Raw genomic sequence first — 15,577 nt, forward strand, 5'->3', positions numbered from 1 at the left:
TTTCTATCTTTTTGATAATCTTGAAGCCATGAGAGCAATAGATCAACTAGAATGTAAACTCCTAGAAGGTACACAGGAGGCATTAAACCATTCTTTAACTAATGAAGTGAACAAATAAATGAACACATCCAGTCACCCTCCAGGACCAAGCACAGGGACCCACAGCACGGATGCTCTTGGGCTAATGTTTTGAGTCATGAGAGCTACCAGGTGACATCACACAGGCCATATGCACAAAGCCTTCATTCCTAGGTTCCTTGTTTGGAAGAAAAGGGGCAGTCCTTGGGCAGCACTTCTTTGAGGAGGTTGCTGATGACTTCATAGAACATTCCACGAGTCTCACATTCAGAACCCAGCAACAGGCTCATATTTGAGAAATCCTGAGAGGCACGAGGATGCACATCTGTAGGAGTGTGTGTACTGTGGGCACTGTGCAGCATTCAAGTGCAACCCGCAGGTAACCTGGATGGGAGCTACGGACTGGCTAGTTTTGCTTTCTCAGTTTAAATGTCCTTTTTCTTTCATGGAGAAAAAGTCACTTCACTTTCCAATCAGAGATGGTGACCTCAATTCACTCAACTACCCTTGGGCTCTTTCAGAACACGGCCTACCATAGCATCAGTGCTCAATAAATGCTTCCTGATAATGATGCTATCATATTTTAAAGACTAATCAAATACTCACGTGCCCTTGTAAATACACACACAGAGAGCACAATTTCTGTTGTCCTTGCAAATCCCCTGGGGAGTAGTTCAGATAGTGGGGTTAGGCTGCCTGGCCGTCCTGAGGTGGCTCTGACTCGGATGATTTCAGGCTTCCCATGAGTTTAAAATTCACTGACAAAAGCTGTGTACCTGAGGTGGGGACCGTGTTGGAGGGGTCCTTGTCAGGGCATATGATTTCTGTTCCTTCTCTCACCTGAAATGAGACACACAGAGAAATAAGAAGAAATGGACCGTGCTAAATTGGAATCTGGGTCGGGAGTAGACCTCTATTTTGAAAACTATAATTTAAGATTAGAAAACAAAAACCTTGGTGACTTTTACTCTTCCTCCTTTCCCTTCGTCCCTCCTATCCCACTGTCCACAGCATCCTTTCCCAGGGCTCCAAATCCACCGCCTCCTCTCTGGTGCCTCCTCCTTGCCTGAGCTCAGCCTTGGTGATTTCTTGTCTGGAGCACTGCAGCTTTCCCCAGAGCCACCAACTTCTGGCTCACAGGCTTGCAGCCTTCCAAGTCCCTTCAGAGTGGCCTCTCTCAAGAGAACACAGCTATGGCGCTCCCCTGCCCAAATTCTTCATGAAGCCAGGGAGTTTTGACTGTGCTCCTTATTCTTGTGTCCCCAGAACCTAGAACAGCAGCTGGCACAGTAGATGCTCAACAAGTATTTGTTGGTTGAAGAAGTAAATTACTACTCTGTATTAACTTCGGCATGAAGCCCATCCTCCCTCCCATGGCAAGTAATGTCCCAAGATAGGCTTTTATTCCCAGGCCTAGATCAATCTATCATTCTATTTATTCAGTCAACAAATAGTTATGGAGTACTGACCCTGAGTCTCTGCACTCGCTGAGCCTGAAAGTTCACAGCCTGTGCTTCCTAAGTGTGTCCTGAAGGAATTTATTACTCCCTCCTATCAGGTGATAATAAGAGCAATGCTTATATAGGACTCATGCTATGCCACAAAAATATTATAAATGCTTTGTATTTATTAACATGTGATTTCATAATTCTGTGGTAGGATGATACTGTCACTACTTCCCAGGTTAAAAAAACAACAACAACAAAAAAAAAAAAAAAAAAAAAAACAAGGCATGGAGAGGTCAAGGACCTTGCTCATTGACACCCAGCTAGTAAGCAGAAGAGTCCAGAGCCAGTTATCTTACCCCCTGGGCCACACTGCCTCCTCATGTGACTCAGCTGTGATGTTGGGCCAAGTTGACCACCAAGTCCTTTACCCAGGGTCTCAGGGTGGAGGCCCAGGCCGTGAACTTAACTTTCATCACTTGGAATAAACTTTACCCTCTTTTGTCAAATAGGAAGGCAAGGGTTAGGCCCCAATTCAATTTGGCCCACCTTGGTCCCCAGTTCCCCCAAAACAAAGGCACCCACCTTTAAGTATTTCTTGGCTCCTCAGAGGAGTGCAGAGTGCCCTATCTAATCTCCACAGGAGGTATCAGAAAGACACACCTGAGATAAGCCATAAGCAAGATGTGAGAGTGTGACCTGACCTCTGTGGGTGTAGACAACCCCTGAGGGCCATTTGGTCTGCATACTGTCTGGTTCCAGACCGCACCATTTTTCTCTACCCTTCCCTAGCTTTCTGGTCAGATCAAGAGTTCACATTTACATAGAAGTGCTTGTCAGAGGTTTGGGAAGTGTCTGAGGAGTCCTGTCTTGCATCCCACAAATTGGGAACAGGCAATAACAAGCAGCATGAATACCCCACCATGCCATAAGAGCAGGTGCCAGGGTGGTTCCAAGAGAGTATTGTAGGAAGATTTGCTAGCCACACACTAGACCCATCACTCTCCCAGAGCCTACCCTGACTGAACTTCAGATGCCTATGGCAGCCTCTGGCCCTCTGCAGCTCCCAGTGTGCACAGAGGCAAATGGAATTCCAGGACACAAAGAACCATTTGAGCAGCTTGAGAGACTGAGACAGGAGGATGGGGAGTTCAAAGCTAGCCTCAGTAACAGTGGGGTGCTAAACAAGTCAGTGAGACCCTGTCTCTAAATAAAATGCAAAATAAGGCTGGGAATGTGGCTCAGTGATTGAGTGTCCCTGAGTCCAATCCCCAGTACAAAAATAAATAAATAAATAGATAGATAAATAAAATAAAACCCATTTGGAAGGTTCCAAAAACTCATCAAGGTGTGCAGTCCATCCACTCATTTGTCAGTCTCAAAAAGAACTTTCCTTACCTCAAGCTTCTCTTGGGGTTTTCGAAACCTGTTTGGGGAGTTGCTATTCTTGTAGGTGAAGAGATAGGGGCTCTCCTGCAGGGAAATGTAATATGTTGTAACCTTGACCCAGAAATCTGTATCTCTTAATAATCAGGGCTTATCATCTAGCAATACTTTTGGCCAATGGGGAGCATTTACATCATCTTTTAATAATGACAAAACCGTTGTCTGGCCTCTCTTCCCTGCGATGCCCAATCATTCCCTGGAGGAGCTCACTGATGAAATGCCCTATTTGCAAGCCAGCACCTCTGTCTCTCTCTCTCTTGGATGACCCTGGATATTGGTGCTACCAGGCTAAGTACACGCAACTTGAAGAAGAGAAATTAATTCTAAGCTTCTTGGCAGCCAAAGCCAAGTCAGAAACAGGGTGAATTACATATTTCTTACTGCCTAGGAACCCCAAATGTACCAATTCATTACCAAAGCTAAACATTTTAACTAGTATTAAGGTAGAAGACATCTCATTTATTTATTTGCCGTCATTTTCTGGTCCACATATTTGGCAATGTGAATTACACACCTGCTACATATCAGAGGCATGTTTAGGACACACCCACAATGACTCTCCTTCATCACCACTGAGATGCCATCATTCCTAACTCCTTCTCTACCCAGAGGGAGGGGAGGGCTGGAAATGGCATCTGGAGCACAGAGCCAGGGAAACAGAATAGGTGAGGGGGACCATCCCTGGTGGCCAGGTGAGCAGTGCCTTTGCTCCTGTGCCTTCCATAGATGTGAAGGGCTTTGGTTCTTCTAGAACTCTTCTAGTGGCCCACATGCAAAGAACAGATCCAAGACTCTCAGGGGGCTAAAGTCTCGATCAGGGAAGACCCCACTTCTCAGCAAAGTCACTTGGTCCCTTACCACCCCCCCAGTCCCTCCTACCTGAGACGGACATTTCACTGGTTTCCTCTCTGTTGTGCTGAGTGGCTCATCTTTCTGTCCCACTGGCTCCATCTAGAAAATAAGGTGATCTTAAACAGATAGCAGCCCTCTGAGGTACTCTTAAGAAACACTTATTAGCGTTTCCGAGTTTGACCACTGATCCAGCAGCATTGGTGCCAAATGGAACTCACGAGAAAGGCAAATTCCCTGCCCCCATCCCAGACCTAATGAGTCTGAAGTTCGGGGCTGGGGTGCAGCCCTCAGCATAGTAACAAGTCCCCTCTGGATTCCGAGGCCCGCTCAAGTCGGAGAGTCACTGTTTGAGAAGAATCAGCGGATTCTTGGCATTATAGGGTCTTCCTGGTCCCTCCCTTTTGACAGTATAGGAGGAAGAACTGAACACAGAGAGGGTGAGGTAGGGCCCAGCCAGCCCCACCAGCTAGTCACAGCTAGACCATGACACTGCTGTCCTGGATCCAAACAAAATTCTCTCGGTGGGTCGCACAGCTCCCTGGTCGCCTGGGGGCCTGTTATCGAGGATATTTTTTTTTTGTCCTCTCCTGCTGCCTGGATTTTGGCCAGCTCAGTGATGAAATTTCCCTTCGAGAGAAGCACAGGTATGGGAAGGAAGGGAAAATCCGTGGCTTCTGTGTAAAGTACATATCCTTGCCCAGGTCCCCGCCCCACGCCCATCACCTACATGGGTGCCAACAATGTGCTGCCATTCTCAATAGGGAATGAGGACCCTCTAGTCACAGTTTTCACAGCTGAAAGGGGCAAGTTATGGGGCAAGCAAGCCCATATCTCTAACCAAGATGCAGAAACACAGAGACATGGAACACAGCTTAGTCCCTCACAGCCAACCAAGGTATCTAGCAATATAGGAATGAGTGGTGTGGTACCAGCTCTGATGTTGGCAGCTCCTTTAATGAAAACCATGAAGCTACTAACAACACAGACAAAAGTTATGTGGTATAAGCTAATCTGAGCACAATGATACAAGCCTGTAATCCCAGCAACTCCAGAAGCTAAGGCAGAAGGATCTCAAGTTCAAGGCCAGTTTCAGCAACTTAGGGAACCCAACTCAAAATAAAATTTAAAAAGGGCTGGGGGTGTAGCTCATGGTAGAGCACTTACCTAGCATGCCTGAGGGCCTGGGTTCAATACCTAGCACCTTCCCCTCCCCCTCAAAAGAGTATGGTATAGCAGAAAGGGAACCAGAAGATTATAAATTTAGGTAAAAGTAATTAAGAAAGAGCCAGGCATTGTGGCATATGCCTGTAATCCCAGCGGCTGGGGAAGCAAGAGGATCAAGAGGATCAAAGCCAGCCTCAGCAAAAGCCAGGCGCGGAGCAATTCAGTGAGACCCTGTCTCTAAATGAAATACCAAACAGGGTTGGGAATGTGGCTCAGTGGTCGAGTGCCTCTGAGTTCAATCCCTGATACACCCCCAACAACAACAAGAAAAGTACTAAGAAATAAATAAAGGCGGTTGAAGAGTTAGATGAAGGAGGAAGGTTTTCTAAAAGTTCTTTTTTGCTGTTTTAAATCATTCAGTATACATAGATAAATGCTTTAAAAGAAAACACAATGGTTTTGAGGAATCACAGATCTTCTTCTATATGTGCTGTTTTCTACAGTTTGGGAGCCTCATGTTTTGAAGTCACCCTGCTGCCGAAGGTGCTGAGCTCTGGTAACACCTTTGTCCCTCATGTATCCTTCTAAGGACTCTGGCAGGGGATGTAGGAGGCTACTGGCTGGGCTACCCTCCTTGGCTCAGTCATGGGTCTGCACCTGCCATAAGGATTTCAGATCCTTTACAAAATTCCTTTCTAGCCTCTGTGCTCGGTGAACATGAACCGGGAAGGAACTTTACCCCTCCTGGGACTGGCTTAACCAAATGGAAGGAGAGTCAGATAAGAGGGCATAATTAATGTCAGAAAAGGAGTGGCAGCTCTTTAGCTCTGGGGCTGGGGAGGAACTGGGCTCCTCAGCTTCTTTCAGTTTTATTCTGATGGTGGCAGTTCCTAGAAGGGGAAGGGCTCACCCAGGACATTCAGGGCCACTTGCAAAGGGCATGTTCAGTGGGCCTGGGTTGAAGGCCACATTTTTAAAAATATGTTTTGCTTTTGTTCTTTCCCCCATCTTTTAAGAATTCAAGCAATAAAATAATCTGGAAAGTAAACTTGAGCAAGTGACGTCTGAAGGATTCTGGTAGAATAGGTACCAGAGACATGGAACACAGATTAGTCCCCCACAGCCAGCAGAGCTGAGCCTACTTTTTAAGGATATGAAAGAAGGAAAATTTAGAGGGTTTCCTAATAAATCAATTTCTAGGAAGAACCTTGTCCTACATGTCTCTGTATTAGTCACACATATCCTTCTTGCTCCCTACCCTGCCCCGTGGCTCTAGCACCTTGCTCAGGGCTTGATCGAAGGTGGGAGTCGGTGATTGATGGAAGGATCTGGGGCTAGTTCTCTAAGGGTGGGTCCCTTTCAATGCCACCATTGGGTAAGAATTCTGAGAAATTATTGAGGCAGTGGCAGCAGAAAGGGCTAGGGCATGAGTTATGTCCCAAACACAAAGTCCTCCTCCTCTGGTACCAGGAGCTTAAGCTTTGCCTGGGGGTAGGGTGGGGGCCTGTGCAGCTGGGACACTTCCAGGCGTGTTTTGGCTGTGTGCAACTTTTTCTTCTCTGGCCCTCGGAGCTCACACCTGTGGGGCCTTCGCCAGGGCTGAGTGTCTGTGAACGTGGGCATAGAATGTGCACACCTGGCTCTTACCTTGGTGGTTCCCGTGAGGCCCACCACAGAATCTAGGAGGTATCCCAGAGATTCCTGCCCTCCCAGTGCTCCAGGGAAAGACAGACAGTGAACCAAAGGGCATGGGACACCCCAAGGCTCCTGTGCTTTCACAAGCCCCCTGAGGTTGGCAGAGGGTCATTATATTCTTTTGGCAGGTAGAGAAAATGGAGACCCATGTGACTTGCCTCAAGAAACCACCAAGAGTGGGCCTGGATCCAGAGCTCAGGTTTTCTGGCTCCTCGCCCAGGACCCTTCACCCTAACATGTCATGTTCTAGGAGCTGTCCATGAGTTCCAGCACAACTGTGGGATGGCCTGGCATTTTGCCAGTGAAGAAACTAGGTTAGGGACTCACAGGGAACTCCTCCCTTCCTTCCTGGTGCAGGAGCCTCAAGGGACTTGCTGGCTCTGTGGACTTGTGGTGGGTTGGCCAGGGCTGGGGAGAGTAGGGTAGCTGCCTGGCCAGGAAAGCTCTTCCTCCTCTTAGAGCACTTGGGAACTGTGCCCCAGTCCTTTGGCCTTGAGAGTGAGGACTCCTATCCCCCTCGGTGTCCCTGCTTCCCTCTAGTGGGTTGGGAGAAACGGCGTGCATATGTCTATTTGTGTGCACAGGGACATCCCTCGGCAGCCCAATAAAGGCGATAATCATCCCTGCTGCCATCAACACCAAGGACCATAAATAACATGATGAAAGGAGAAAGAGAAAGGAACTTTCCCCAATCTCCCTCCAGTGCCTCCCTCCAGTGTCTTGCACTCAAGGGCTCCCTTTGTTCTCGGGGCCTGATGACTATCCCCACATTTCCTCTCTGGCCGGACCAGCCTCCTTCTTACTCCTGCATCTGGTCCATTCTTTCCTCCATGCCCCTTGCTCACAAAGGTCCTCTCACTGAGAATGTCCTCCCTGACTTCCCCCAACACCCTCAGCCTCTTCTAATCCCATTCACTGCCTCTCCTGACCTCCTAGTCCATATTGCCTCTGGGTACACAGCTTGGATATCCCTGCTGGCCCCCTGACCTTCCCAGCCACACACTTAAGCTCCATGAGGATGGAGGCCACATTGGTATCTCTTGAATACTCCTTGGCTCCCATCAGGCATGCTGAAGGTGCCCGCTTGCTGGTCGGGAGAAAGGTGATGTGGGAGAAGGATGGAGAATCTGGCTGAGATGGAACAATCAGCCTTCACCCCAGAGAGAGTGGGTGGGAGGGCAGCTCCCACTGGAGGGGCCAGGTTCTTCTCTGCCCCCCATGGAAGATCACCAATGGAGTGGTTTCCTGTGGGAATTTCCTACGCAAAGATCAGAGCCATGGAATAGTCTTCCTGATCAAAGAAATCAAATGCTTTCTCCAAAGGACAATGTGGCTCCGTCCTCAGGGACTGCCAGGAAGCTCCCTTTCCCTCTCTGCTCTGTGCCAAACACGTGCCAAAGTGTAGCTGCTCGTGCACTCCAGAGAGCACACCCAGTGGAGGAGATGGAAGAAATGTTTCTAATCCAGAGAAGAAGAAAAACAAACTTCTGTCACTAGAATTCTAAAAATAGGGCAGCTCTGATGGTAGGGGCGGGGCAGGGGATAAACGACAAAAAGAGGCCTCTGCCTGGTGCCCTGGAAAGGCTCCAAGCCTTGCATGGCATTCCATCCACCCACTAACCCCAAGACCCTGGGAGGCTTCAGGATGTGGGGATGAGCGCTATCGGTACAGCACAAAGAGCAGCAGGGTCACTGTGGGCCAGAAGCAAGCCACGCACTGGACATGCAGGTGGAGGCGCTGTCAGGGTTTTGCAGAAAGGAGCTGAGACCCTGAGTTCACACAGCTATGAGAGGGGATTCGGATTTCAGAAGGGAGCCAGATCTTCACCACTCTGAAGTCCATGCTGGTTCCAGGTGCCCCCTGGGCCTTTAGATCCACCCAAGGATATCTAAGTGTGAGGACACTGGATAGATATGGCCAAGAGTTCCTGTACCCAGAGCCCCACTAAAGCAGAGGTTTATCACACCGACTCTGGGGGCAGCGGGATAGTGGGTCCCCCACTATCCCCCCACTGCCTGTCACTGGCAGGTGGCAGCCCAGCTCTGGGACCAGTGGGTCAAACTCTTCAGAGGAGACCTGGGCCTGCACCAGGTGCGACGAGCTCCCCTGACATCCTGCACCTCCTCCTCAGGGCAGGGCGAGGGGGCTCTGTGGCGCTGGCAACCCTGCCCCTCTTGTGGGCCACTCCCAGGCTAGCATGAGCCCCAGCCCCGTCCACTCACCATGCTGTTCCAGAGGTTCAAGGCGAGGGTGGTGGGATCCTGGTGCAGGGGCCTCTCCTGGAAGAGAAGCAGGTAAAATAGGAGCCTGTGTGGCCCCAGGGTGTGATGGCCCCTGCACATGCTGACACTCCCTAGCATGGAGCTGGGTGGCCTGGCCCAACTCTGTCCCTTAGGTCCTCCCCTCAGCGATATGGTGGCATTATAGGAACAGAGGGAGCAGGTGGCAGGGAAGCAATCTGGTGTGGTGGAAGTAGGATGGTGAAGTGAGATGGGAGGCTAACCCTCCTCTTCCTCCTCCTTAACCATTGCTTTAAATGTCGGTAAGCCCTGGGGTTGACACAATGGTCCTCACAGGCGTGAGCTGGGGGCCTGGAGGCAGGAGCTATCTTTAGATGCCCTCAGAAGCCTTGGTTAAGTGTGGACCCACCCCAGGACTGCGTGACCTGGGGGAGAGGAAAACACAAACTCTCCTCCCTTCAGGGATGGAGGTGGAGGAGTGTGCAGAGGGAGGAGAAGAGTTGGTACCCGTGGAAATGCCAACCTGATAATCACCACAGCTAAGGGGTACTGAGCACTTCCCAAGCCCCAGACACTGTTCTGAGTTCTCCCTGTCATGTGACCTTGACAATCACCCTAGAGGGAGGGAATCGGACCAACAGTCCTGGTTTTATAGATGCAGAGTCAAGGCACAGAGAGATCAAACCACTTGCCTAATTGGTTGGCCCATTCCAGAGCCCAATTAAAAGCTGGGCCATCTGGCCTGTGTCCCTGCTCTTTTCCTTTGGGCTACCCAGCCTCATGTGGCTATGCAATCCCCTGGGGAAATTGTGTAAGAAAGCATAAGAGAATTTTGCATCACTGCCCCTTGAGTCTATGTATCTTGGGTTTTGAAAAGCTGGACTGGGCTAGGGCTTCTGCCAGGGGAAGGGTGGGAGAGGGAGGTGGGAGCAGATGCATGGCCTTGGCCTTCCCCATCCATGCTCCTGCTGCCTCCCGCCCCTCACTCACCAGAGGTGGCGACATCTCATAGAAGAAGGGCTGGAAAACCACTGCAAAGGACTCCTGCCCATTGAACCTGCTGGAGGCCAGGAGGCTTTCCCAGGCTTCCTGAAGAAGAGAGCAGAGGGGAGCGCATGCAGGAGCGTCAGCCAGCAGAGCGGGCCCAGCCCCAGCAGGTCATGCATGGTGCACAAACAAGCTATGGGGAGGGTCCCTTTTGCCTCTTGCTTTGGAGACCTTGATGGGCTAAGCCCAGTTTTCGCTTGCTTCTGAAACTCCAGCATCAGGTAAGACCAGAGAGGTACTGAAGATTAGTCTCTGGAAGCTCAAGAATATAAGGGCCGGGCGCTGTGGTACACACCTGTAATCCCAGCCACGGGGGAGGCTGAGGCAGGAGGATCATGAGTTCAAAGCCAGCCTCAACAAAAGTGAGGCTCTAATAAGCAATTCAGTGAGACCCTGTCTCTAAATAAAATACAAAATAGGACTGGGGATGTGGCTCAGTGGTTGAGTGCCCCTGAGTTCAATCCCCCGTACCAAATAAATAAATAGATAGATAGATAGATAGATAGATAGATAAAATAAAGAATATAAGGTGGCCCAGCATGCCACGGGGTTCCAGACTCTCTTCAAGGTCTGAGCTCTGCAGAGGTATGAGCCATGAGCCACTGCAAAATGCTGTCATTTCCAGAGTGTCAGAAGTGTCACACAACTTCATTTACAACTTTTCTCTTAAACACAAATCCTCACATCAACATGTGAGTAGAGTCATACTTTGAGGACGATGACTTTCATTGAGCCCTCTAGACTCTGTTGGGGCCTCTCTGTCAACTGGCATGCACATCTCTGGAAACCCTGGGTTGTCTTTGAGCTGTGATCTGGAGTATAAGTACCACCTGGGAAAAACCAGATCACCAACCACAGATGTGATGGTAAAAGTGGAAATGATGGCAAAAAGCCTTTCAGAGTGAATTTGCAAAGTTATTCACTCTCTTGTCTAGATGCAGAGCCAAGGCACAGAGAGGTCATGGTCCCCTACTCCCAATCCCCCTGTATTGCAGTGCCCCTGAGTTACATACAGGAAGATGGACTTATCACAGTGAACCAAAGCTACTGTCTCTTTAGTTCCTGATTGTTGGTCCTGAATTTGGCTGAAGAAGTTCCACTGGAGCAAAAGTAACCCCTTGCTCTCAGCATCCCTATTCCCCTCATGACCACCCCAACCTGTGAGCCAGCAGCTCAGGCTCCCCCTGGGCTCACCTGATAGGACCACTGCATTATAACCTTGGCCAGCTTTGAAGTGTCCCCTGAGCAATTGCAGGGCTCTGGTCCAGGTCTGCTGCAGGTCAGAAGGAGTCAGAAATGAGAGAACTGAATGTGTATGTGTGTGTGTGTGTGTGTGTGTGTGTGTGTGTGTGTGTGTGTGTGTGTGTTTGCACACATACATACACGCAGGGACAGGAGTCAGGAGGTGCTGGGCTGCCTCCCACAGTTGCTTAGGGAGCAAGCTGGAGTCTAAAGGTTGCAGAAGGGAGGAGGCAAATACTAGGGAGGAGAAAGGCACGTGGGGAGGCACTGGAGCGCTTGTCTCCAGGAGGTGGGCATGGGCTGCAGAGGTATTCTCCAGTTCCTCCATCTTCTGGGCTTCCTCTTCCTCTCCTTTGCTCTTCATCCCAGAAATCCACAACCTGCCCTTCCTCATCTACTTCACTCTCCTTCTTCCCCTTCCGAACCCCTTTCCCTCAGTCCTGGCTCTCTCTCCTCTCTCCAGCTGTTCTTCCCTGACTTCTTCCACATGAACTTCTTTTCTAGGTTCAAAGCCAGGATTTTAGGATGTGGGTCCAAGAAGTTTAAATTCTATAAAAGTTTTTGAAATACATAGGAATCAAGTTCTGAGAAGTTAAAATACACTCAGGCTACATTTATTTTCTATCCAATTTCTAGAAGTAACACCTCTTGGTTTAGAGATGTTTTGCTAAACCCGCTTTTTAAACTCTCAAATCATTCCGGTGGTTGCAGGAGGTGGGGGGGGGGGCGGGGAGGGGGTCTGGCACGACATCAACCAGACCAAATTTAACTCAGTCCCCAAAGCATTCCTTGGCAGCAGGCCCACCCCACTCCGGCTCTGCCACTCGCTAGCGTGTGAGCTCACACATGCTGCAGATCCCCTCCCGGTCTCCGTGCTCTGGGTCTGCTCGTAGGATCAATTAAATGGAGGGTTCCCGCAGTGCCCAGTATGTGGCACCACACCGCAGATGTCCGTCCCAGTCTGCTATCCCTTTTACCTGAGATGAGTCCCCTGAAGCCCCCGTGATGTGACTGCAATCTCAGAGACATCCACCAGGTTCACAAATGCTTTGGGGACCTAGGAGGACATGAGGGATAGGAAGGTGAGCATTTACCAAGTCACCATGGCTACCCAGGGGCTCTTTGGAACTCCTGGTTTGGGTGGCCACCTAATGGTTAAACAGACTAGCCCTTTGGCAGATGTTTGATTGGGGTTGATCCTAAGCTGTGGCCCCTGCAGCTAGTGGGCAGGGAACCTCCCAGCATGGTGTCAGTGGGGTCACAGACGCCCAGGGAGCACACGGGCAGGCCAGAGTCACAGTACTGTGCTGGCCCCTTAGAACCTGCAGCTTTGCCTGGTGGCTCTAGGCAGAGAAGCCCTGCAATTCTTCAAGACCCTGGTGGTCACTGCCCCAGACCAGGCCAGAGAGCAGCCTTAGAAAAGAGCAGGGCCACTGGGTCCCTGGGAGGAACCAAGCCTCCCTCAGAAACACCTTTTTTCAAGAGCAAAATACTATTTCCTGAGCACTTGTCATGTTAGAGGATGACTGGACAGAGTCCTCTGGAGATCTGCTTTTCCTGAGGGTCTTGCTGTCCTTCACAGGGGCCCATCTTCCTAACCTGGAAGAGGCCATTTGAGAGTAAAGCACACGCTGCCCACCAGCCCTCAGAAGCATTGCAGGAGGTGCCTGGAGGAAGCTTGCCCAAGGTCCCACGGGGCTGGGGAGCCGCAGCCTCACCTCCTGGTGCAGGTAGTCCAACACCCCAGCCAGCTTATCCATGCTGCTTGTCAGCGGCCTTTCCTACGGGAGGAGACTGGACTGAGCAAGGGAGGCAGCAGCAGGGACGAGGCTGAGCATGACAGGTCTCAGGCCAGCCCATCAGGAGAGGCCATTAGAGGCCCTGGCTCCCCACCAGTTAGAGTTTCTGGACTTCTTTGTTTTGCTTTTTGGTTTGGTCCATTCTTTGGCTTTCCCCAAACCATCATTCACCAGGGACAAAAACAAACTCCCCCAGGTGAGAAGTGCCATGCCAGGAAAGGGCAAACCCAAGGTTAGACCAAGGTCAGAAACCCCTTGTTGCAATTTTGATGTTCACATTGAGGGGTGGGAGTCCGGTGGGAGACCCTCCCAGGGGCTGATGGAGGGCTCCATCACCTGAGTCTAAATACATCTGCTACCTCCCCAACACACACCCCGCTCCTTCCTTGTAGGTAATGAACATAAACAAATGAAATCACCTCAAAAACCAACCCTGGATTACCTGTCCAATCTGAAAAATATATAAATAAAATTTACAAGAAGGCCAACTCTTTAGCTACCAGCACACCTGTCTGTCCCCTGAGGCGACTTAGACAGAAAGATAAGGAAGGCTGAGAGCAGTTCTGTTTCCTGGGGGACTCAGGCAAGAGACAGCTGCCAATCACTAGGCAGGGTTGTGGGGAGGGCGGCCCACTGCCTGCGGCATGCTAGGTAGTGCAAAGTTCCTGTCTCTCCCATCTGTTTCTGTGCTTTGGTGCAAGGCTGTCCCTGGGCAGCTAGGTCAGCTTGGTCTGTCCAATGGCCAGTGACAAAGCCTTCAATCTTCTTAGTCTTCTTCTGAGTTTCTTCCTGAGCATGGCATTAGGCATCACACTTTCCCTCCTGAGGAGCCCTGGGAACTCAGCCTAAAAGTGTCCTTGCTGCCCATCTGTACCACATTCAGGACATTCACCTTCCTTAGGGGGCTGGGGAAGCCCTGCTTGGCTGTCCCACAAATGAGAACCCTGCCTTAGTAGCTTCTGAAATCAAGGTGCTAGTTCACAGCTATAGACGGGACCCAGGCTCACCCAGTCATTCCTGGCTCCGAATGATTCCTACTTGGGCTAACAACTGTCCCTGTTTCTTAGTGGAAGACATTTATGTTCTTATAAAATGTCCCTCTTCTCTAAGGTCACATAGCATATAAACTCCTTGAGCTCCAAGTTTGTAAATTGTTATTTCTCCCAAGGTATCTTTTCTCTCCAGATTCAGAAGATCGCCTATAATCAGAGACCAGACTTAACATTTTCTAATAAATTGTTTCCTTGGGATTTTTTCCAAAGAAGATGATTATTGAGCCAAAGATAAGAATGTTTTAGGTCTCTTGAATCACACTGCCAGTGTATCCTCCAAGACGCTGCCACCTGTTCCTAATGGCATTTGCAATGAATATGTGTGTGTGTTTTCTCACCATGTCATAGGATTTTTTTCTCTTATGATTTTTTATCTTACTCATTAATAAAACTAGACTTGAACTAGGGAGCAGCATCAAGCATCAAAACCCTGAAAGCATCCTGTGCACTGCTGTGAGCCAGACTACTAGCTCCCTCTGAAGACAAGACATCGCAACGCCTAGTGGATGGTCCCCGATGGCACTGTCTTAGGGCTTTGGTCTTAAGAGGCCCCTAAAGAAAAAGTGGGGGCACAATGCCTTATCTGATCCTCACTGAAGTGGCCCAAAATTCTTAGGGGAAGAGAAATCTGGGTCCTAAGGCCGGACAGAACTTTAACATTTCTTTTCAGCCCAGCGCAGTGGTACATATCTATAATCCCAGTGGCTCAGGAGGCTGACACAGGGGGATTGTGAGTTCAAAGCCAGCCTCAGCAACTTGGCGAGGCCCTAAGCAACTTAGCAAGACCCTGTCTCTAAATAAAACATAAAAAAGGACTGGGGTGTGGCTCAGTGGTTAAGTGACTCTGGGTTCAATATTCAGTACCAAAATAAATAAATAAATAAATAAATAAAATTTCTTCTTAATGGCAAAACTCTTGTTCTCATAGGAACTTTCAAGAAATGCTTGACATGAGACAGGTAAAGACACAGTGACTCTGTGAAAACAGGTGGGATCTGGAAACTGCCTGGTCAATCTGCCTTCAGAGGCACCTCCAGGGGCCCCACGGGACTCTGCAGAACACACTTTGACAGTTACTGATGGCAAGATCATACCTGAGATGTGCTTGTGGGAATACAGGTACAGTCTGCAATCAACCTTAAGTGAGCGGCAGCTCTCCCATCACCACCAGTGCTCATAGCCAAGGGTAACAACAGAGTCCCTGTCCTGCTTCATTTCCTAAAGTCAGTACTTACACGAAATGAGAATTAAGAAAGGCAAAATGATTTTAAACCAATCAGGAGGTTGATTTTCCTTAGCTGTAGAATGACCGTCGACTCAACTTATCTATGTCTTCATTTCGTTTTCCCCATATGAGGGATGGTAGGTCAAAAACACCTATCCCCTGTGATATTAGGAATGCACATTATGAATGTATTTCAACCACCAAACTGTACACCCAAGAACGGTTAGATGGTCAACTTTGAGTTACCTGTATGTTACCACAAAAATAAAAGAAAAAAAATTGTATAAAAAC

The 15,577-nt window shown here is 49.4% G+C and overlaps 1 protein-coding gene across 1 annotated transcript in view; it reads right to left on the bottom strand.

Annotated features, from left to right (window-relative positions):
• The window catches only part of Plb1 (phospholipase B1), a 93,566-nt gene that overhangs the window by 73,299 nt on the left and 4,690 nt on the right, over positions 1-15,577 (bottom strand). Inside the window, exons 6-13 of the mRNA XM_040271525.2 lie at positions 12,929-12,991; positions 12,188-12,267; positions 11,163-11,241; positions 9,912-10,010; positions 8,904-8,960; positions 3,849-3,920; positions 2,922-2,996; positions 855-918 (exon numbers count right to left, since the gene is read on the bottom strand). Of these exons, the coding sequence (XP_040127459.2) occupies positions 855-918; positions 2,922-2,996; positions 3,849-3,920; positions 8,904-8,960; positions 9,912-10,010; positions 11,163-11,241; positions 12,188-12,267; positions 12,929-12,991 (589 nt within the window). The remainder of the gene's footprint in view (positions 1-854; positions 919-2,921; positions 2,997-3,848; positions 3,921-8,903; positions 8,961-9,911; positions 10,011-11,162; positions 11,242-12,187; positions 12,268-12,928; positions 12,992-15,577) is intronic.

This window comes from Ictidomys tridecemlineatus, chromosome 12 (genome assembly GCF_052094955.1).
Source record: "Ictidomys tridecemlineatus isolate mIctTri1 chromosome 12, mIctTri1.hap1, whole genome shotgun sequence".
Taxonomy (NCBI): domain Eukaryota; kingdom Metazoa; phylum Chordata; class Mammalia; order Rodentia; family Sciuridae; genus Ictidomys; species Ictidomys tridecemlineatus.